This window comes from Colias philodice, chromosome 27 (assembly GCF_061535455.1).
Source record: "Colias philodice isolate Cphi_HAF_F1 chromosome 27, ilColPhil1 Martin Lab GWU primary, whole genome shotgun sequence".
NCBI classification, from domain to species: Eukaryota; Metazoa; Arthropoda; class Insecta; order Lepidoptera; family Pieridae; genus Colias; species Colias philodice.
The window spans coordinates 936,778-958,631 of NC_143112.1; the positions used below are offsets into that span (position 1 = coordinate 936,778).

General features: G+C 32.8%; 1 protein-coding gene and 1 non-coding gene across 4 annotated transcripts; both read left to right on the forward strand.

Annotated features, from left to right (window-relative positions):
- Positions 1 to 975: 975 nt before the first annotated feature.
- LOC149476463 (damage-control phosphatase 1-like) lies at positions 976 to 21,745 on the forward strand. Of its 3 annotated transcripts, none has more exons than XM_089711774.1 (15): positions 976 to 1,227; positions 7,249 to 7,354; positions 7,888 to 8,105; positions 8,566 to 8,722; positions 9,568 to 9,705; positions 11,640 to 11,717; positions 13,212 to 13,305; positions 14,328 to 14,413; positions 14,582 to 14,643; positions 15,365 to 15,429; positions 18,225 to 18,337; positions 18,927 to 19,104; positions 19,905 to 20,031; positions 21,045 to 21,139; positions 21,623 to 21,745. In XM_089711774.1, coding segments are annotated over exons 1-15 (1,614 nt in total). In that variant the 5' UTR covers positions 976 to 1,132; the 3' UTR covers positions 21,625 to 21,745. The 3 variants fall into 3 exon arrangements, with proteins under 3 accessions (XP_089567900.1, XP_089567897.1, XP_089567898.1); XM_089711771.1 differs by lacking the exon at positions 976 to 1,227 and adding an exon at positions 1,635 to 1,914; XM_089711772.1 differs by lacking the exons at positions 976 to 1,227; positions 21,623 to 21,745 and adding an exon at positions 1,635 to 1,914 and having other exon boundaries at positions 21,045 to 21,141.
- On the forward strand, positions 7,023 to 7,095 carry TRNAK-UUU (transfer RNA lysine (anticodon UUU)). Its single transcript has one exon. It is a non-coding gene; the product is annotated as a tRNA-Lys (tRNA).
- Positions 21,746 to 21,854: the final 109 nt, after the last annotated feature.

Consider the following 21,854-nt stretch of genomic DNA (forward strand, 5'->3'; position numbering starts at 1 on the left):
GGCGACCATTTGGAATCGTCCGAAAAGTATGGCATGGCGATTTTCGTAAATGGCTGCACGACTATAGTTACCTGTGCAAAAGTTAGCCTGGTACAAATGGTTGAATGATTGTTTTATTTAAATCAACACATTCGCGTCGGTATGGCGGGCTGTAAGTCACACCGGAAAAGTATGGCATGACACTACCGCCTACTACTTTTTTATGGGCTATCGGTAAATTCTAAAATTTTTGTGTTACAAATCGTTTGACTTTCGCTATTTTTCCGACGAGTTCGACAAACGCCCACGCGACTAAGACACCGGTACCAGCGTTCACACCATCATTTTTCTTTTTGTCATTGCGTACTAAGACCCCTGTAGAACCGCCATCCTTGTTACAAATGACTCGAAATTTTGTGTTACATATTTAATATAATTAAATAATTAATAAATTATTTTAATTTATTTCATAATTTTAGTCGATTCTTTAAAATGATAAAAAGCGAGGGAAATTCGTATTTGGAAATTGGAATGTTTTTTTAATCAGATCATAAATTCAATGGCCAGTGCTATAATGCGTATATGTAGGTATAGGAACCTACCTACTCTTCTAGCTTTTTTTTATAGAACAATTCCTACATACCTACCTATTATAAAATAGAACTTATGTACATATCCTAACCTGCCATAGGTATAAATCGCTGATCAGGTAAACCTACAAAAAAAAAATACCTATTAGCTACCTATATGGTACTTAAGTACCTACCTACCTTATTTATAGTGGGGAAATCTACCTAAGTACTTAGGTACTTAATTTATATTTTGCCGAATTTCTAAATTTTTTTTAAGCTCATCGTAAAAATCAAAAGCATTTGAGACTGACTTTGAAGATGAATTTTATACAACATATTCACGATATTTGCCAAAATAAAACGTATTCAAATAATTCAATAGTAAAATCTTTGTACGTAACTGAAATTGTGCTCTATTTTTAGTTTGGCTTCATGGCCGAAATAGTTTCAGAAATAACATAAGTTTCTTTTGTACAGTGAAATCTGCACGTGTAACATGCTTAATACGCATATATAAATGTGTTCTTGTATGATTCAGTATTGTGTGTGATTGTGTTTAGTTATTAAAATAATAAAACAAAATGCCAGCCTACGACTGGTTTGTTGACACGGAAAATTTGCCCGTGATGCGAATTGTTACCCCGCGAAATGCTGATATGTGCGGGTTGTATGGAATGTAAGTATTCTTGAATTTAATGTTCATGTTACCTATTTCATTAAAATAATGCTTTGCTCATATAAAATTAAATAGGTATTTAAAATTTTTCTTCTAATTTTCGTAATTCGTATCACCTCGTTTGCATTTACAATCCCTTGTTCTTCTGCTAGTCAGTTTAACAAACGGTTGTTCGATTATGGGATAAGTTTCTTTTTTTTAAATAAAAAACTATATTATGAGCGTAGATGAATATTAAATGAATATAATCTAAAAAGTCTCTGTTTATAAAGTTACAAACAAGTTACAAACAATCAAACAACATATTGCTCGCATTTACAAGTACCGTTTCGTATTACGAATCAACGCCACTGTCAGTTATTCGTTTGACAGTTGAAAATTGAAATATTTTCTGTGTTTTCTTCAAAACGTCAATTTTCCTGGACCCACCGTTTATGGACGGGTCTATCTAAATTCTTGTGATGAAATAATAAACTTAAAAAAAATGAGTACGACATCGACAAAAAGAATATCAGAAACGCCGGGCAGTGGAGCGTCGTCAGCTAATGTTGCAAAAACGGGTGATGACGAATATAGTACAACTCCAGAATTTATTTACGGCGGGCCGTTTATTAAAGTTGAAAAACCCAGTCCGTTCATAAATACAGCGACTCCAATTAATTTGCAGTTGCAAGGGACGTTCAAAAAGTACGTATTCTATATTTCATTATATTGTTTATTTTAACATTGAAACCAGTGGGCCTAGTGTAGTATAAATATTTTAGAACTATATATTACTTATACGAAATCGTACCTAATATAATAATGCTCAGCAATGAGCAAATATTTTTATTTCTTATTAGAAAATATGTATACCAGTCATTATTCTATTTGTTTGTTATTATATAAATGTCATACTAAATTAGTGAAGAGATTTTCGCAATTGTGCAGCTTCAAACATTTAAATACCTATATTTTGATAATTAAGACAGCAAATAAACAAGATCACAACTCACAAGTAGCGGTTGAAGTTTTCAGTTTAGCTCATTTACAGTTAACGGTTTCAAATTTAATAAAGAAACCTTTAATTTACAAGTTTTACAATCATCTACACTAAGTCAATACGAACAGACTGCGTGAAGCATTTTATATATAGAGATAATGACAAGATTTTGTACATGCAATATTTTTTATTCAAAATATTATTTAGTAAATTCTGAGGCCGTATTATGACCTTTTAAAATACCATTCAAGTTCCAGACAATTTACGTCTGTTTGTATTATAAGACACATATCACAGACCTTCTACAGAATGGTTTACGTCTATGTCGTTCTAAAATAAGATTATCGGTTTTATCGGAAAGTTGCGGTTTTCTTTAATAAATTTATTTTGTATGAAAAAATAAAGTACCTACACACAAATTTGAGTTTCAATCATGAAAATGAACTTAAAGAAAAATAACAATTACATATTAACATAATAATAAGATTATAAACACCATTATGAAGTAAATATGTAATCATAATGGCGTTTATAACATCCATCATTAAGAATAACTTTTTCAAACGAAACTCGTACATTGCTTTTAGAAAAAAAAGCTGGGTTAGCAGGAGTTCCATTTTCAAATTCTAAATTTCTATTTTTAAAAGTAATCAAGATTTTTTTTGCGCTTGAAGTCAATTTGCGGACACTTCGTATTATTATTATTAAAGTGTTTTTTTTTTGTTTTACGTGAGTTTCACAAAACATACTTTTTATTTCACGTCATTTAGTTCGGTGAGCGAGGTAAATTCCAATCGTAGGCGGCGCGTTACCCTGTTGCAATTGGAAGCTTTGTTGGAGTTTGTGAAAACCCATAGAGATATTGCTATGGGTTATAATAAAACTGCTCAAGCGCGTGAGGATTCAAAGAGAATGTGGGAAAGTGTCGCTGCGTCTTTGAATGATCAAGGACAAGGCGCAGAAAAGAGTTGGAAGGAATGGTCTAGTGTAAGTATTTTCAAAATATTTTATAAATGTTTTGTATATATTAACTATATAACTTAAGTTACGTATTTACAATTAATAGAAGTGTCTAAGTGAATAAGAGCTTCTACATGTAGTGATGATATTTTAAAGGAAGCTAAATAAATTATAAATATTTATATAAATAAAGCTAAAACAATAAGTGATTTACATAAAGCATGAAATTCATTTGTATATTGCTTAAATTAAGTATACAATAAACATACTAAACCAAATTCATTGTTATAAATAAGGGGAAGTAAAAAAATACAGTATAAAAATATTTTTTTAGTATTGGGTCGACTACAAATCCAAGTTAAAGAGGAGGGTGGCAGCGGTTCGACGTTCCTTCAGCACTGGAGCCAGGGAGGCACCCTTGACTGAGATTGAATTAAAATTCCTCGCTTTAATAAGTGAAAACAAAGCCGCTAGCTTGTCTAACACTCAGGTTGACCCACATGTGAGTTCTATATAATTATTATTGTGTACTAGCTGCGCCCCGCGGTTTCACCCGCAGCAGTGCTCCGCTCCTGTTGGTCTTAGCGAGATGATATATTATATTTATAGCCTATAGCCTTCCTCAATAAATGGGCTAACGCCGAAAGAATTTTTCAAATCGGAGTAGTTCCTGTGATTAGCGCGTTCAAACAAATTCTTCAGCTTTCTTATATAAGTATAGATTATTGTGTCGAAGCACTGTTGATGTTCAAACAATTGTCAAAATTAGGGTAACGTTAATTCATAGTAAAAACTAATTTCAGGCTGCAAATACAGACAAAGGAGAAACTAGTGTTTCACAACGTGAGGCAATACTGCGTCAAAAGGTGGAGGTATCATCTGAGGAGGAGGTACTATCTGAAGATGAGATGCCACCTGATGAGATGCCATCTGAAGAGATGCCATCTGATGAGATGCCATCTGATGAAATGCCATCTGAAGAGATGCCATCTCAAGAGATACCATCTCAAAAGGAGGTACCATCTCAAAAGGACGAACCATCTGAGGTAAAATCGGAGGAGATACCATCTAAAGATGAGGTATCATCTCAAAAGGATTTACTATCGTCCGAGATATCATACCATAGTAAAAAACCACCCCCTGTTGAAGCAGTATCTCCAAATAATCATCCCTCGTCGTTTCGTGAAAGAAAACGTCGAAGAACACAAAGTATAACAAAAGAGGATACTAGAGCTAAACTAATTGAAATAAGTAAAAAGCGATTGGCGGTAGAAGAAAAAAATGGGGAAACATTGCAACAAATACTTTTGACGTTGCAGAAGCTTGTGAACAAAATTGACGGGTAAGTTAAATCTATAAAGCGAGTTTGTTTGTTGGAACGCGCTAATCTCAGGAACTTCTGGTCCGATTTGAAAAATTCTATTGGTGTTGGATAGCCCATTTATCGAGGAAGGCTATTAGGCTATATATCATCACGCTAAGACCAACACGAGTGGAGCAATGCGGGTGAAACCGCGTGGCACAGCTAGTACACAATATAGTGCAGTACAATTCATTTTACATTAATAAAAACTGGCGTAAACTTAATCTCAAATTCTTGTGGTGAAAAATTGGCTACACATATTAGATAGATTTGATGTCACACAAGCTTTGACTATAAATGGTATTATATCAAGAATGACCTGAAGGCAAATAATTATTCATTAAATTATTTTTTATTAATTTGTATTCACTTCATCTACATTAATTTATAGTTCTCCACACCAAGTAACCATATGGACTCATTCCTATACTATCTTACCGCCCGCGGCTTCGCCCGCTTTGTCTAAAACCTAATAAATTATATACTAAAACCTTCCTCTTGAATCACTCTATCTATTAAAAAAAACTGCATCAAAATCCGTTGCGTAGTTTTAAAGATTTAAGCATAGAAAGGGACATAGGGACGAAAAAGCGACTTTGTTTTATACTATGTAGTGATGATGCGCTTTCAATGGACGATTCACCCAGATCAGATATATGAATTGTGAATTTTTCCTCCATACCTTGCAACCAAAATTATTATTTCCATGTCTGCATTACTTATTTAAAATATTTTTGTTTCAGATTAATGTAATTTGTGACACATTAGAGAATATTATAGCAAGATGAAGCTGTTTTAAGTTAAGTTAGTTATAATTGTTTAGGTACTAAGTTTATAATTATATTGTAAATATTATACAGGTGTTACTTGGGTATTGGTTATATGAAAATTATGTTATTTAAACACATAATAAATAAAGATATTATTATATAAGTTATCATTCCATTGTGTCTAAAATATGAAAAGTGTACATTATTTGTACTTTTAAAGAATGGTTGTTTTCTGTCTACACATGCCACAAATGCTAGGAATGCCATTGCCATAACAAACTTGTTAGAGCCAGCGCGCACGAGCAACTTTGTCTCCGCAACTATTTTGTCTCTCCCATCAATTTGTATGGGGAGTTGCGTCGCTACGTGCGCGCACTTTCATACTAGCCCACGGGTGAAGAGACAAAATAGTTGCGGAGACAAAATAGTTGCGGAGACAAAGTTGCTCGTGCGCGCTCGCTCTTATAGAATCTGAAAAACAATAGGTAATAATTATATCTAACTAGCGGTCAGACCCGGCTTCGCCCGTGGTACATATTTACGTTTTCTCTACTGTATAAGAACCATCCTCGTAATTCTAGGAATATAATAAAAAAAGAATTATCGAAATCGGTCCACCCGTTCACGCGTGATGCCGTGACGAAGGAAAACGGGTTAAATTATTTTGTAAATAATTAAGACACTCTATGTTCGAATAATGTGATATTAATAAAAAATTGTGTATTAAAAATTAAAATTTTAAATGTGTAAGTATAAAATTCTTTCTTTTTCACCCATCTTTCTAATTTCTTGGCTATCCATATTGGCTTGGCTTCATTTGAGGCAATTTTAATAATTTCATTAGGTACTTCTTTAATAACTACCTACTGATGGGCTCTCTTCACAATGGGCAACGTTGGCCCAACATATCGTCGATGTTTGCCGTCATTACGGCGATTAGTAATAAACATCTACAATGACGGCCGATCATAGACATTTAGGCTCTACACTATCGTGATTGCCTCTACTTGCCCAACGCTGCCCATTATGAATATGTATATACGTATAAAAGATGCCAGCCAGCCAGATAAGTCAGGAATTTTTTTTTACCGTTTTACCGTTTACGGCCGGTCGATTAATTCACGGCGTAAACTGCTTGGAAATAAGAGTTCATTATACGGCTCCAGCCATATAATATGCCATCATAATAATATGAATTTTCCAGTCAGTTCAATTCACGGCCGCGGCGCGGCGTAAACTGTCTGGAAATAAGAGTTCATAATACGGCCCCTGGTGTAGTAGTAAAATGCATTTTTTTAGAATCCCTAAGTACCTACTACCTATGTATGCAATTTATCTATCTTTACATGGATAAAGCATAATTTATTTAATATTTGTTCACTTAAGTACTTGCGTCGTGTTTGATCTTTATTAAATTATATAAAGATTATATAAATGATTTTAGAGTGATAAAACTAATAAAACATTAAAAGATAAGCTATTGCCGTCATTATAATATAAACTTTATAACAAAGAAATAAGGTTCATATTTGTACACACAACACTAATTATTATATTGTTCGATCGAAGACGCTACTAAGTTCCCTTACTACATGGAAATATAAACCTTATAATGATAGCAATAATGTTCAATTTGAATTAAATATAACTTATAAAATGCTAAGACGATGAAATATCGGTAGTGTGGCTATAATAGCGTAATTTCGACACACTTCTCGAAGCCCGGATAGCTCAGTCGGTAGAGCATTGGACTTTTAATCCAAGGGTCCAGGGTTCAAGTCCCTGTTCGGGCGGCGATAACTTTTTTTTTTTTGTTTTTATTATGTTACCTTTTGTTCGATGTGTTTATTTTTATCTCGGTCAATATTTTAACATTGTCTCCAAAGTTTTTTATATTTCGTTTTAGGTATTTCTTATTTTTCAAATAAACATCGTTTTCGTTACAGGAGTTTCGCGTATTACTCGCTAAAGGAACGTATGCCGGTTATATTAACCAAAGTTATCGACTATCTATCGCGGGAGAGTTCTAAAATAAAAGGATCATGTGGTGCCGTAAGTATTTTGTAATATTTTTTTTCTTTTGGTACAGTAGTTAAAAACCTTTACTATGAGGTACGGGGTTCGATTATCGTTTACACTGTACATTTATAAAATGGCGGATATTTATTTATTACCTACTGAATGAAATTGTTGTATGTACTTATAAATTACTAGTGGTCCGCCCCGGCTTCGCCCGTGGTACATATTTACGTTTTCCGTGATAAACATACACAAATACAAAGGTTTCCACTTTATAATATTAGTATAGATAATATTATGTATTTATAACGTTGCGGTAACTTGGTCGATGGACTTGGTAATAATATTGTAGTTATTTTATGTTTCATGGCTTATGTAAAACACTTCAAGAATAGTTCTGTTATGATTTTCGTTATTTTAACATAAGTACTAATTAGTAATTACAATATGTAACATTATTTGACCTATAAAATGAATTCATACCTATCACATTTCCACAAAGTTTAGAATTTAAAGGTATTTTCATATTATTCACTATCTCGGAACATCTATTTTTATTTTTTCAGTCCGACGAAGACATCCGCAACTACATACAATACATAACAAAACTAAAGAACGACCTAGTCACCAACAAACCGTACGATTTACTGAAAGTTGACAGCCCTGAAGCGAAGCGGTGGAACGAGTGGATATCCGCGGTTGACAGCCCTAGATATTTCCTTAACACTTGGGTGTTCACGGAGTGCTATGTTTACAGGCGGTTGAGGGAAGGATGCGAATTAAAGTGAGTGTAGTGGTTAATATTGTCGTTAGGGTTGTCGATATCGAGTTTTTAATATTTTCATTTTTTTTGTGTAATTTAATAATTGTGCGATTTGTATGAATAAGTTTCATTGTTTCTTTCGTTTTAATTGAACGAACTTTAAGTGACATTATTGTTTGAATTTTTTTTGTACATATTCAACATGCATCCTAGTTTTATTTTTACACAATTTAAATCTTTAGATGTGTTTATAAAGTAATACCTACAAGGCTCAAAAGTATATTTTGGCGAAATTAGCATTTACCCGATAGATTGGCTACACACACACACATGTGTGTTCATATTTGTATATCATAAATTGAAGTAATTTTATATTTACATAAAAAACAGCTATAAAATTACTTCAATGTATGATGACAATTTTTTAATTTTTGTTCATGTACGCTCATTCAACCCAACAATTTTCGTATGTACGTTCCAGCAAAACGCTGGAAAAGTTCGACCCGTTCGACGAACAGAAAGCTCAGTCTTTTACCAACAGCCTTGAACCAATGTGCATTGTGGCTGAGAAACTTAGCACCATGTTACAGCCTAGCGATAAGGATAAGAGGAAGGCGGATTTTATAACTTTGTTGAAGGTAGGTGGATAAAAACACGCACACACGTAAACATATAAAAATAATTTTAAGTAATTGGATAAAGATTACATACACAAACACACACACATGCACACACACACCTTCCTACACATATTTTTATTTTCATACATATGGTATGTATGAAAATAAAAATAATAATTGATAATATATAAATGCACAACAAAAAACCTAATTTTTTTTCTTTCAATAAATATTGTCTATGTAGAATTTGATATTTTTGGTTTTATGGCATTCAAATGGTTTTTAAATATAAACTAGCGGTTCGCCCCGGCTTCGCCCGTGGTACCTACATGTTTACGTTTCTTTTTCATAAAAACTATCCTATCTCTCAAGTTGGATCGAACTGCACATGGTGTGCGAATTTTATTATAATCGGTTATGTGGTTTAGGAGTCCATTGAGGACAAACATTGTGACACGAGATTTATATATATATGTATATTAAGATGTAAGTCAGGCATCCGCTTGGATTGGCGTGAAAGGATGCGGGTTCGAGTCCCGCCTCGTGATCGAATTTTTTTTATTCTTTATACATATTTTATATATGACTGGCCGGTTGGCTTGGTTGGTAGTGGCCCTGCCATCCAAGCCAGAGGTCGTGGGTTCGATTCCCACCCGGGGCAAATATTTGTGTGATGAACATAGATGTTTGCTCTGCGTCTGGGTGTTAATTATCTATATATATAAGTATTTAAAATAATATATGTATGTTTATCAGCCATCTGGTTTCCATAACACAAGCGAAAGCTTAGTATGAGATCAGATCGTGCCGTGTGTGAAAATTATCGTGAAACATTTATTTATTATATTGTTTATGTATTTCAGATTTGTCTATGGTCCAACAAATGCGATCTATCCTTGTCTATGGGTGAACAAGTGAAGTTAAAAAACGAGGGAGTCCAAAAGAGTCCGTCTAGAGATGTTATAGATCCGTTTCAAATGATTTTGGACCTTAAAGACAAGGTAAGTAATGCATAAAATCCATTGAATATAAAATCCATTTATTTATTTATTTATCAATCCTTTATTGCGCTTAAAGAGAATAAAAAAGAAATACAAACACTTAAAGATAGCTTAAACTAAGTACAAATGGCGGTCTTATCGCTTTAGAGCGATTTATTCCAGACAACCTTTGGTACAGAAGAGTAATAAATATAAAATAAATATATATAAATGAAACTCAAAATAGCCTAGTATTATTTGTACATTCATTGAAATCAACACCTTATTTCGTGGTAGTAATGTTCAAAGTCTATTGTATCGCTCGTTTGTAAACTCTGCCTAAAACACGCGTAGGCACAGTTTTAATGCGGATAATTTTTGAGCATGAATGTGTGTTGTCTAGCTGTGCTCCGCGGTTTCACCCGCATTGCTCTGCTCCTGTTGGTCGTAGCGTGATGATATATAACCTCTAGCCTTCCTCGATAAATGGGCTATCTAACACCGAAAGAATTTTTCAAATCGGACTAGTAGTTCCTGAGATAAGCGCGTTAAAACAAACAAAATCTTCAGCTTTATAATATTAGTCTTAGATTACAAAATAAAAGACAGATGGAGCGTTGCCGAACTAAACCGAATGATTTATCGTCATTTTCAATAAAGCTATGTGTGCTGTCATTTCGCCGCTGCACTGTACGTACACGGTGCTTCTGTGTGCGTGTAATGTTACCACTTACCAGATATTGAAAAATTTCCCAAATTTTTCCCCGACTACGGAAAAAAGAGGGTTATGTTTTTCGAGTTTATGTATGTATGTATAATATTTCTTTGACACGCCCTGCAGTATAAACCGTTGGACCGATTTTGAGTTGTGAGGTTTCATTGCAATCATCTGAATTATTATGTTAGTGGCGGTAGTGACGTAGGCTATATATATAAATTAACAGTCAAGTTTTAATTTTTATTTTAATATTATTTCGGGTTTGTTGATATTTTTTTTATAATATTGTAAAAATTCTTTTATTAAGTATATAAAGTACCTGCCTACTAAAGTTATATATGGACAAAATAATTGTATTCAATTTTTAATTAAATAAATCACATAAAAAAATGTGTGCGTGTACTAGTGTACACACGTAAGAAGTAAAACTTCTTTATGACCTTATTTTTCAAAAAATAATTTGCAACTTTACAGAAATACGTCGAATCAAGCGTGGTAAGGACAAGAAAAAGATGGCACGTAACGAAACGAAAAAATGTTACACTAAATTTTTTTCCATACCCGATAAAGAAGTTTCACTTCAAAAATTTTCAATATTAACTATAATAATTATATTATTTTTTATTTTTCAAAATATATGAATGCAAATAGCGGTAGTTTTTAGTCGAGAATAAGGGACATTTTATTTTCATCATATACATCATGGAGTTCACATAAATTAAATCGCTAGCGAAAACGACTATGGCGTTTTTAAGCTTTATAAAAGTAACAAAATAATGTATTATGCTTATTAAAATAATCTAATAATGATCATGAACCTTTAGTGCACTTTACAAATAATCACATTCACGATCGAAAAATCCAACAGCATTACCCTGAAGATCTTTTAACCGTTTTACCGTTTTACCAATAAAAATGGCAAATTCATTTTCAAAATACTGGCAACATACGTTGAAGTTTTGTATTCCTTCGTTCCTTGTTTTCGGGAACAAATTTTACAGCGTTTTATTATCACAAGACAGCATTTTTTTACTAAAATTGCAAACCCTTTTTGACGTATTGCATGACACTATATGCGCTATAGCACTGGAGCAGCGACGTATTTGCTTTTGATTTCGTATTTTCTTTGACAAGGTCGACGGGCGGTTGTCATGCTCCATCTGTATTTTATTTTGTAATCTAAGATATTAATATAGATTATTTTCTACTATTTTACTGAATACTTGTTAAATTTCAGATACTTGTAGATGACTCAGCTAAAATAGCGGACCAAGTTGTTGTTCGAGCGGAAAATATAGCAAAAGCTATTGAAGGGGTGAGTCATTATTGAAAAATTTGTTATCACTATACTACTTACTACTAATATTATAAATGCGAAAGTTTGTGAGCATGTGTGTGTGTTTGTTACTCTTTAACGCAAATACTACTGAAGCGATTACAATGAAATTAAGCACACATATAGAGGGTAACTTGGATTAACACATAGGATAGGTTTTATCCCGGAAATCCCACGGGAACTATGCGGGTTTTTCTTTAAAAACGCGGGCGAGCGAAAAGCTAGTATTTTATAATTTAATGATCCCAAAAATGAAAAATTTTGGATATAATGGATTTAAATATGATGATTTTGTAGTTTGAATGGAAATATTAGGTATTTTAAATTGAAATCAATTATATTCCACTTTAAAAATAAAATATCTTACAGAATACCACTTTGAAAAAGTGCAGTTGCAATAGACTGGCTACGGCCGCCGGTTTGCCTCTCTGTGAGCAAGATGAAAAAGTAATATATAAATATATAAAAAGTAGCAAAAATTGTAGTAATATTCAATATTTAAATATCATAATTAATTTTTATATAGTTAGTTTATAATCACTACATAGTATAAACAAAGTCGCTTTCTCTGTCCCTATGTCCCTTTGTATGCTTAAATCTTTAAAACTACGCAACGGATTTTGATGCGGTTTTTTTAATAGATAGAGTGATTCAAGAGGAACGTTTTAGTATATAATTTATTAGGTTTTAGACAAAGCGGGCGAAGCCGCGGGCGGTAAGCTAGTAATAATATATTACTAGAGTAAAGAAGCAAAAAATGTAGTTATGAATGTTAATTGTTATGTTGTTTATAGGTAATTAGGTAGATGTCGTATTTAGATTTTAGAGACAAAAAAAAATATATCTCTGAGTTTTTAGATGTAAGCTTAAGTACAGTAAAAGTTCCTTATTCGCGGGTAATAGGTTCCATAAATGTGCCGCGAATAGAGAAACCGTGAATAAGGAATGGTAATTTGTATGGGGTTATAGGGAATACGTTCTTAGGTGACGAAATATAAAAGCAAATACATAAAGAAACCAGTTTAATTTAAGTTTTTGACCAAATATATTTATTAATTACCATTTAATTAGGTATTATCTTCAGGTTTAGGCCATGGCTTGTCACTTTTTACTCGTTTTTCATTTTTTTTAGTCGACATTATAAATTCGTAGTTGTAGTTGAAGCGTTTACTAATGGTTTTTATTTAGGTAAATACATATATGTATGTACCGATGTACCGATTCGATCCGCGAATAACGAATTTTAGGCCGCGAATACAGGATTTAGGTCGCATTTTTTCCATCCGCGAATAGTGAAACCGCGAATGAAGGAAGCGCGAATAAGGAACTTGTACTGTATAGGACTTTTTTTTCAATTATTTTTTACTTTTTTAGTAACTATATAAAGTAAACACATGTACATTAAATTTGTCTTGTTCTATTAATTGACTATATAATCTATATTATAATTATAATAATATTTAATTTCTCTAGCCCCCCGAAGCCCCGCCCGAGGGCGAAGTCCCCGAAGGGCCTCCGCCCCCGCCCTGCCCGGCTAAGTTCACAGTACCCGAGTCGGTTATGTTCGGTAAGTTATTCAGTTGTATTTATTTATTTATTTATTTATTCTTTATTGTACACTAGAGGTCCGCCCCGGCTTCGCCCGTGGTACATATTTCGCAATAAAAGGTAGCCTATGTCCTTTCTCGGGTATCAAAATATCTCCATACCAAATTTCATGAAAATTGGTTCAGTAGTTTAGGCGTGATTGAGTAACAGACAGACAGACAGAGTTACTTTCGCATTTATAATATTAGTATGGATTATATATAGTTGTAGTGATGTAATGTCGACCGCAGTGGTTAACAGGTGAGCGTAGAATCAAGGGATCCTGGGTTCGATTCCTGGTGGAGACGAAGGAAAAAAAATGCCTCGGTCTGGTAGGACACAGAAGGCTGATCACCTACTTGTCCCTAAAGAAGATCGATCAGTGAAACAGATATATAATGCATCTGCCCCTTACCCCACTAGGGGACATTCACTCAAACTCAAACTCAAACAAAACAATTCATACTATTTATTATATTGCAAATTCATACTATTTTTTAACATGCTTTATGTTAACTTCACCTGTATGTTTGTAACCGACTCATTTAGACTCGATTTTGACCTACATTTAAGATACAGAATGAATCTGTGCCCCGCGGTTTCACCCGCATTTCTCCGCTTCTGTTGGTCTTAGCGTGATAATATATAGCCTATAGCCTTCCTCGATAAATGGGCTATCTAACACCGAAAGAAATTTTCAAATCGGACCAGTAGTTCTTGAAATTAGCGCGTTCAAACAAACAAACTTTTCAGCTTTATAATCTTAATATATCTATAAATCTCGTGTCACAATGTTTGTCCTCAATGGACTCCTAAACCACTTAACCGATTATAATAAAATTCGCACACCATGTGCAGTTCGATCCAACTTGAGAGATAGGATAGTTTAAACATGTAGGTACCACGGGCGAAGACGGGGCTGACCGCTAGTATTAGTATAGATTAAACGAGATCTTATATTATCATTTAGTATTTTTTGTGATTTTGATTTTTTTTTTGCAGATATAGTATGTGACAACGCGGGATACGAGCTGTTCACCGACCTGTGCTTGGCACATTTCTTAATATCACAAAAAATCGTACAAAAGGTATTATTTTAAAACATAAATTGTAATATTATATTTTTTTAAACGTTATTTATATTTGAATATTTATGAAAAATAATTCCAGTGACATTTTTTAAATGCAATAGCTGGTTAAAAACTTATTTTATTATAACTAATATAATTTTAATAACATTTCATTTTTTTGTCCAGGTTAGGTTTCACGTTAAGAAAATCCCTTGGTTTGTGTCTGACGTCACGCCGGTAGATTTTCAGTGAGTATTATCATCCATACTAATATTATAAATGCGAAAGTAACTCTGTCTGTCTGTCTGTTACTCAATCACGCCTTAACTACTGAACCAATTTGCATGAATGTTGGTATAGAGATATTTTGATATCCGAGAAAGGACATAGGCTACTTTTTATCCCGGGAAATAGGATAGGTTTTATCCCGGAAATCCCACGGGAACGGGAACTATGCGGGTTTTTCTTTGACTGCGCGGGCGAAGCCGCGGGCGGAAAGCTAGTAATTAATATATAATAATATCACTACATAGTATAGATAGAGTGATTCAAGAGGAAGGTTTTAGTAATAATTGATCAGGTTTTAGACGAAGCGGGCGAAGCCGCGGGCGGTAAGCTAATAATTGTACTGTACCTATGTGGTTCAAAAAGCTGTGTGTTTTAATAGCTATAAAAGCATAGAGTATTTAAGTTATTTTTAGGGCCGATTTTTCAATGCTTGGATTAAACTTATTCGTCGAATAATGTATATAAAACTACCATTTTAAAAACGTATTCTAATTGCCCGTATTTGACAGTTTACGTGACATTTTAAAATTATCGTGTAATATTTATTGGACGGATAAGTTTTATCCAAGTATTGAAAAATCGGCCCTTAGACATATAAACTAACTTTTGTTTTCATGAAGAACTCATTAAAGCGTGTTTTTTAGGTGTTTTTTTTCTGTGACGTTTGATTTTGAATTTCAGATATGTGATAAGTTCTTGTGCAAAGGGCAGCTATCGAAGAGAAGTGCCGGCTGATCCTAAACTAGGTTATATAATATTTATTTAATATTTATGTATACAATTTACTAGCTGATACCAAAAGGGTAAAAAAATGTGTTTCAATATTTTATTACTGACACTCTCAATGGGTTATTCATGTTTTCATTTTTATGATAAACTAGCGGTCCGCCCCGGCTTCGCCCGTGGTACATGTTTACGTTTCCTCTACATAAGAACCATCCTCGTACTTCAAGGAAGATAATAAAAAAAGAATTATCGAAATCGGTTCAGCCGTTCTCGAGTTATGCGCTTACCAACACATTTTGCGATTCATTTTTGAAGTGAAACTTCTTTATCGGGGGTGGACAAAAATTTTGTGTAACATTTTTGCGTTACGTTACGCCGCGCGCGTGACATTTTTGCGTTACGCCGTACTCGTGACTATATACATGTTATATTAAAGTGATCAGCAAAATCAAAGGGTTTGTTTTAATTCTAATTCCAGTGAATTTATAAAAAAGTAAATAAGTAATTTGACTATATACATGTTATATTAAAGTGATCAGCAAAATCAAAGGGTTTGTTTTAATTCTAATTCCAGTGAATTTATAAAAAAGTAAATAAGTAATTTGACTATATACATGTTATATTAAAGTGATCAGCAAAATCAAAGGGTTTGTTTTAATTCTAATTCCAGTGAATTTATAAAAAAGTAAATAAGTAATTTGACTATATACATGTTATATTAAAGTGATCAGCAAAATCAAAGGGTTTGTTTTAATTCTAATTCCAGTGAATTTATAAAAATTAAATAAGTAATTACATCTATTTTTCTAATACTTAGGTGTAATAATGGTATTTATTTTTCTAAGTTATTTATGATTAACCTCACTTTTTGATTGTATTTTTCAATACACTAACACGTGGGTGGAATTATGGTATCTATTTAATTTAATAATTTATATAATATAATATATATAATTATATTATTTATATATTATATATATATTTATAAATTATTTATATAATTATAATATATAATTTAATTGTGGTATTTATTTTTCTAAAATTGTATTTAAAGTTAACCTCAGTTTTTGATTGAATTTTTTAAAACATTAATAAATCTATGACTCACGTTAACACGTGTTTGCTTGATTGGTGTTCATATATGATTTTGTGAATTCAATATTTATAAGAATAAACCTCAAACTCTTTATGTCCAATCAAAATATGCATGTGCTTTGTTTCTAAGAATTACAAAAGACCCTAAACTTTGATTACTTTTACGATAATAGCCATTGACTATTATACTGTGCCAGATGTGGATACAGTTACCTATTCAAATTGTTTACAATACAGCTGAGCCGGTCGTTCTACAGATATAATTCTCCAAAAATATTAACCAAATGTGGTCGCTTAGTGCGGTACCTATGTCGTAGTAAACAATGCCGTAAAAACCAATGTTTTCGATAAGGCGGTCATATAACATTCAGCAAGGACCTTTCATTTTGGTCAATTTAACCGGTATGTTGTTATAAACGATGTCGCCATAAACGGTTTTGACTGTATTTAAATAGGTAGCGAGGAGCGAAGCGACGAGCGTGTTAGACTAACGTATTTCTGTAATATTGTATACAAGCTGTGCCGCGCGTATTCACCCGCGTGGCTATGCTCCTGTTGGTCTTAGTTACGAAGTAACTATTCTCTAATCTGTGGTCTTAGCGTGATAATATATAGCCTATAATACTCGTGGATAATGTAGCTTTCGAATGGTGAAAGAATTTTTAAAATCGGTCCAGTAGTTTATGAGCCTATTCATTACAATCAATCAAACAAACAAACAAACAAAGTTTTCCTCTTTATAATATTAGTGTAGATAGTAAATTATTTTTTGAAAAATAAGGTCATAAAGAAGTTTCACTTCTTACGTGTGTACTCTAGTACACGCACACATTTTTTATATATAAGACTAGCGGTCCGCCCCGGCTTCGCCCGTGGTACATATTTATGTTTTCTCTACATAAAAACCATCCTAGTACTTCAAGGGATGTAATAAAAAAAGAATTATCGAAATCGGTCCACCCGTTCTCGAGTTATGCGCTTACCAACACATTTTGCGATTCATTTTTATATTATAGAATATATAAATAGATAATAATAAAAATGGCTGCTTTTGCATAATTATATTCCGCTATTTATCGAATACTAGCTGTGCCTCGCGGTTTTACCCGCAGTGTTCCGCTCTTGTTCCTTAGATTAGCGCGTTCAAACAAACAAACTCTTCAGCTTTATAATATTAGTATAGATACAGCCAAACAAATCTTACCTAGCGTATTATGAAATAAATAGAATAAAAAAAGAATGTGTACTTAACTGTTTTTAATTTTTTTTATAAAATGTTGCGTCACTTGATTGGAGATTAACCAAGTTCTTCTTAAGATAATTATTATATATACAGGGTTACTTGTAAAACACCAGCAACCTCGCAGGACAAGATAGCTAACATCATAAGTAACAACATTAGTTCTACGACTATTGGCATAATATCGTCTATGTTCTATTCACTATCGAAAGGACGACGCGAATCCCCCTTCCCCCTCTCGTTCGCTTCTTGTTTACGTAATTTTTGGGATGCGCGTAGAGATTATAATATTCAAACGGAAAATTAAATGAATATTTATTTTTGTATGAAAATAAAATCTAACAAATTATCAAAAGTCGTAGAACAAATGTTGTTACTTATGATGTTAGCTATCTTGTCCTGCAAGGTTGCCGGTGTTTTACAAGTAACCCTGTATATATATAAAATTATCGTTTGTTAATTACACTATTAATTAAACAGATGCAACAGAAGATAGTGCAGAAGAACCGCCGCGTGTAATTTCATCAGATAGTTTACAGCAATTGGCGAGTACTTGGGAGTCATATGTACAAGACGGGACCTTTGTTGTTATGGTTAGTTTCAACTTAAACTCAAGTTTGTTTTGTGTAATAAAAAAAAGGAAAAATACATAAAAAGGATTAAGATTTAAGATTGTATTTTGTAGTTGTTTTTAATTGTTTATTTAATAGTAATAAATATAAATATAATCCTTTAAGGGCCGATTTTTCAATGCTTGGATAAAACTTATTCGTCGAATAATGTATAAAACTACCATTTTAAAAACGTATTCTAATTGCCCGTATTTGACAGTTTACGTGACATTCAAATATTATCGTGTAATACTTTATTGGACGGATAAGTTTTATCCAAGCATTGAAAAATCGGCCCTTAAACTGTTTATGAAATTATTGTCTATAAAGATGAAACATTAAAACGAATTTATTTTTCAATACAATAACTTTAAATGAAACTCAACTACTTTTAGTAATTGCGCAATATCAAATTAAATAAAGATTAAGAGCTGATTGATTTAAATGATTTACATAATAATTTGATAGAAATATTAATATTAATCTGTGTTAGCTTTTCACATTTTTTCTACAAAAAATCCCAAAAAATCTATTTTGATGATTTGAAAAAAAAAATATTTTTTTTCCTCAGTGCGACGATTTCTGGACGTCCCCGCACGTGTATAAAGACATGAAGAAATACGATCCGGATTTATATAGACAATTGCAATATGCAACGTGTGTGTTGTTTAAAGGAGATTTGAATTATAGGAAATTGTTGGGAGAGAGGAATTGTAATCCCACTCTGGGATTCGAACCGGCGTTGCAAGGTGGGATTTGGTTATTATTATAGTATATTTGCTTATTTATTTATTTATTACGTATAATTATAGTCCGCGTTTGTTATTACAATCCGCTCTGAATCGAAATAATTAATATCCCTACTAATATTATAAATGCGAAAGTAACTCTGTCTGTCTGTTACGCTTTCCCTCCGCTTAACCTCTCAACCGATTTTGATGAAATTTGGAACAGACAATCTCTAGACCCTGAGAAACAACATAGGCTACCTTTTATCTAAACACCACGCGGGCGAAGTCGCGGGCGGAAGCTAGTATAGTCTATAAAAACTAAAAATCATGCTTAAATTCGTGAAATTATTGTATTGCCATCGATTCTTGATAAATGCACAAAGTTTGAATTAAATCTATCCGTTTAAAGTGGGTCAAAATCGAGTCTAATTTAGTTGGTTTCATACAAGTGATTATTTTTCTTCATTTGTGTTAACTTTAAGGTCGTTTCTACCAAGAAGAATGGGCAAAAACCTTATTCTCAATAAAAAAAATAACGTTTAATTGTAATAATACATACCTTAATTTTAATAAATTTAACATACAGTATTAATGAATTGTTAAAAATAATTTTTAAGATTTGCTATTCGATCCAATTTGTAAATTAGAGTCATAATATACAAATTTTGGATATATGTAATTTGAAAAAATTGTCAACAGTATAATAACATTTTTAACAAGACATAACAATAGAAAAATTTCCACAATTCTAATAATTAATTTACAAGTAATTCATTAAATTTTATTTTTTTAATTAAAATGCTTTTTCTATATCATAGGTTTTCTACCAGCGCCCATAGCAGCGTGTAGAACAGTAAAGGCCGATTTAATTTGCGGCTTGCCGAAAGGGAAGTGGGAGCAGTTGAATAAAATCGACGAAAAGTGGATGGAAAAGGGGGATTATGGGTGAGGAAAGGTTTTATTCATTCATTCATTCTTTCGTCCACTTATCTATTCACTGCTTCGTGTGAACTCGCCGTTCGTATTTATTGAATACCTAGAAATCTGGCATTCAAATAAAAAAGAACACATCGAAATCGGTTCATCTGTTTGATAGCTACAATAAACACATACACATCGGCACCGCGCTAGGCTCGCAGTGCGGACCCACACCTGGGGCCTTAGACAAAGTAACAATTAAAAAACGATAACGAAGTTAGAAAAGGCAAAAATGTATGGGATTGACATACGCCGCGTTAGATCACGTGGTCTATCTAATGTCAATCCCATTCATTTTTCCTTTTCTAACTTCGTTATCGTTTTTTAATTGTTATTTTGTCTAAGGCCCCAGGTCTCGCTGAGCGGCGGCTGTAGCACTCACGGACATTCTTCAAACTTTTATTTATTCAATTAGACTTTTTCGAGAAGCACTTTTAAAAACGTTGTTGCTCCATAGTTGCTCTTTTTAATAATGTCAGTATTACATTGCATTCCCTGCAGCAGATCAGATCAGGCTCGCAGATCGCTCGCAGTACCAAGCGGGCTCGATCGCACTGCAGCAGGACCTCCCTCCCTCCCTCCCTGCCTCCCACCCTATATAACGCTAAGGCTTTTATTGTTGCAATGTTGATAATTTCCGTAAAGATTAAATGCAGTTTATATTAATCTATACTAATATTATAAAGCTGAAGAGTTTGTTTGTTTGTTTGAACACGCTAATCTCGGAAACTACTGGTCCGATTTGAAAAATTCTCTCGGTGTTAGATAGCCCATTTATAGAGGAAGGCTGTAGGCTATATATCATCACGCTACGACCAACAGGGGTGGAACCACGCGGGTGAAACCGCGCGGAGCAGCTAGTCACTTATATTTTTTTTTCAGTAAAGCCACTTCTGGTTATAATATATGGCTTATAGTATTTTAATGCTGCAAAACTAAAATGTAATTAATATATAACTAACATTTATCTTTATTTCCAGAGTAATACAATTTTGCGGTAAATGCGAGCCGTTGAAAATCTCCGAACGACCCTGTCCTATGTATGGAGATACTTGTAAAGGAGTCGTCTGCTCTTAGATAAATATGGTGAGATTTTTTATTGTATCCTACTTCCTACTAATATTATAAATGCGAAAGTTTGTGAGGATGGATAGATGTTTGTTACTCTTTCACGCAAAATACTTCTGAACCGTATACAATGAAATTTTGTTATTTATGTAGCTGAAGACCCAGATGTTTGTACTCTTTCGCGGAAAACCAGATACTTGGCAGTTATGTAGCTTATAAATTTATAAAGAATAAAAAAAATCGATCACGAGGCCGGGACTCGAACGCGCATCCGTTTTTTTCACCCGATTTTTTCTTTGTAAATTTATATTTATAAAGCTTTTGAATGCCATAAAACCAAAAATATCAAATTATGTAGCTTATGGATTAGAATAATAATATAATTATAAGTAATCTATAGAAATATTTATGAGATTTAGGATTTTGCACGCAGGTTTCAGATACAAAAATTATTTATAAAAATTGTGTCTTAAAAATTTCTTTTAATTTCAGGTACTCAAATTATTGAAAATTATAAGTGAGAAAATGCAACAAGGGATATTATGAAGAGATGAAATAATTATGTTGATATTTTTACTTTTATTTTGTTGAAATAAACTTATTTTGATATAAATGTGTTGATATTTATTCCCTTTCTATCTGTTTCACAATATTTTTTATATATATTGCACACTTCGATTCAATCGAAAAATTCTACGAAAAATCTATACACCAATAATAAA

Bases quoted from the DNA above. Each gene is read 5' to 3' on its own strand.
- LOC149476463 (XM_089711771.1), top strand. From the start codon at position 1,712: ATGAGTACGACATCGACAAAAAGAATATCAGAAACGCCGGGCAGTGGA. The intron at 1,915-7,248 runs GTACGTATTCTA...TTTTCGTTACAG, and splicing joins TTGCAAGGGACGTTCAAAAA to GAGTTTCGCGTATTACTCGC. The intron at 13,306-14,327 runs GTAAGTTATTCA...TTTTTTTTGCAG, and splicing joins ACCCGAGTCGGTTATGTTCG to ATATAGTATGTGACAACGCG.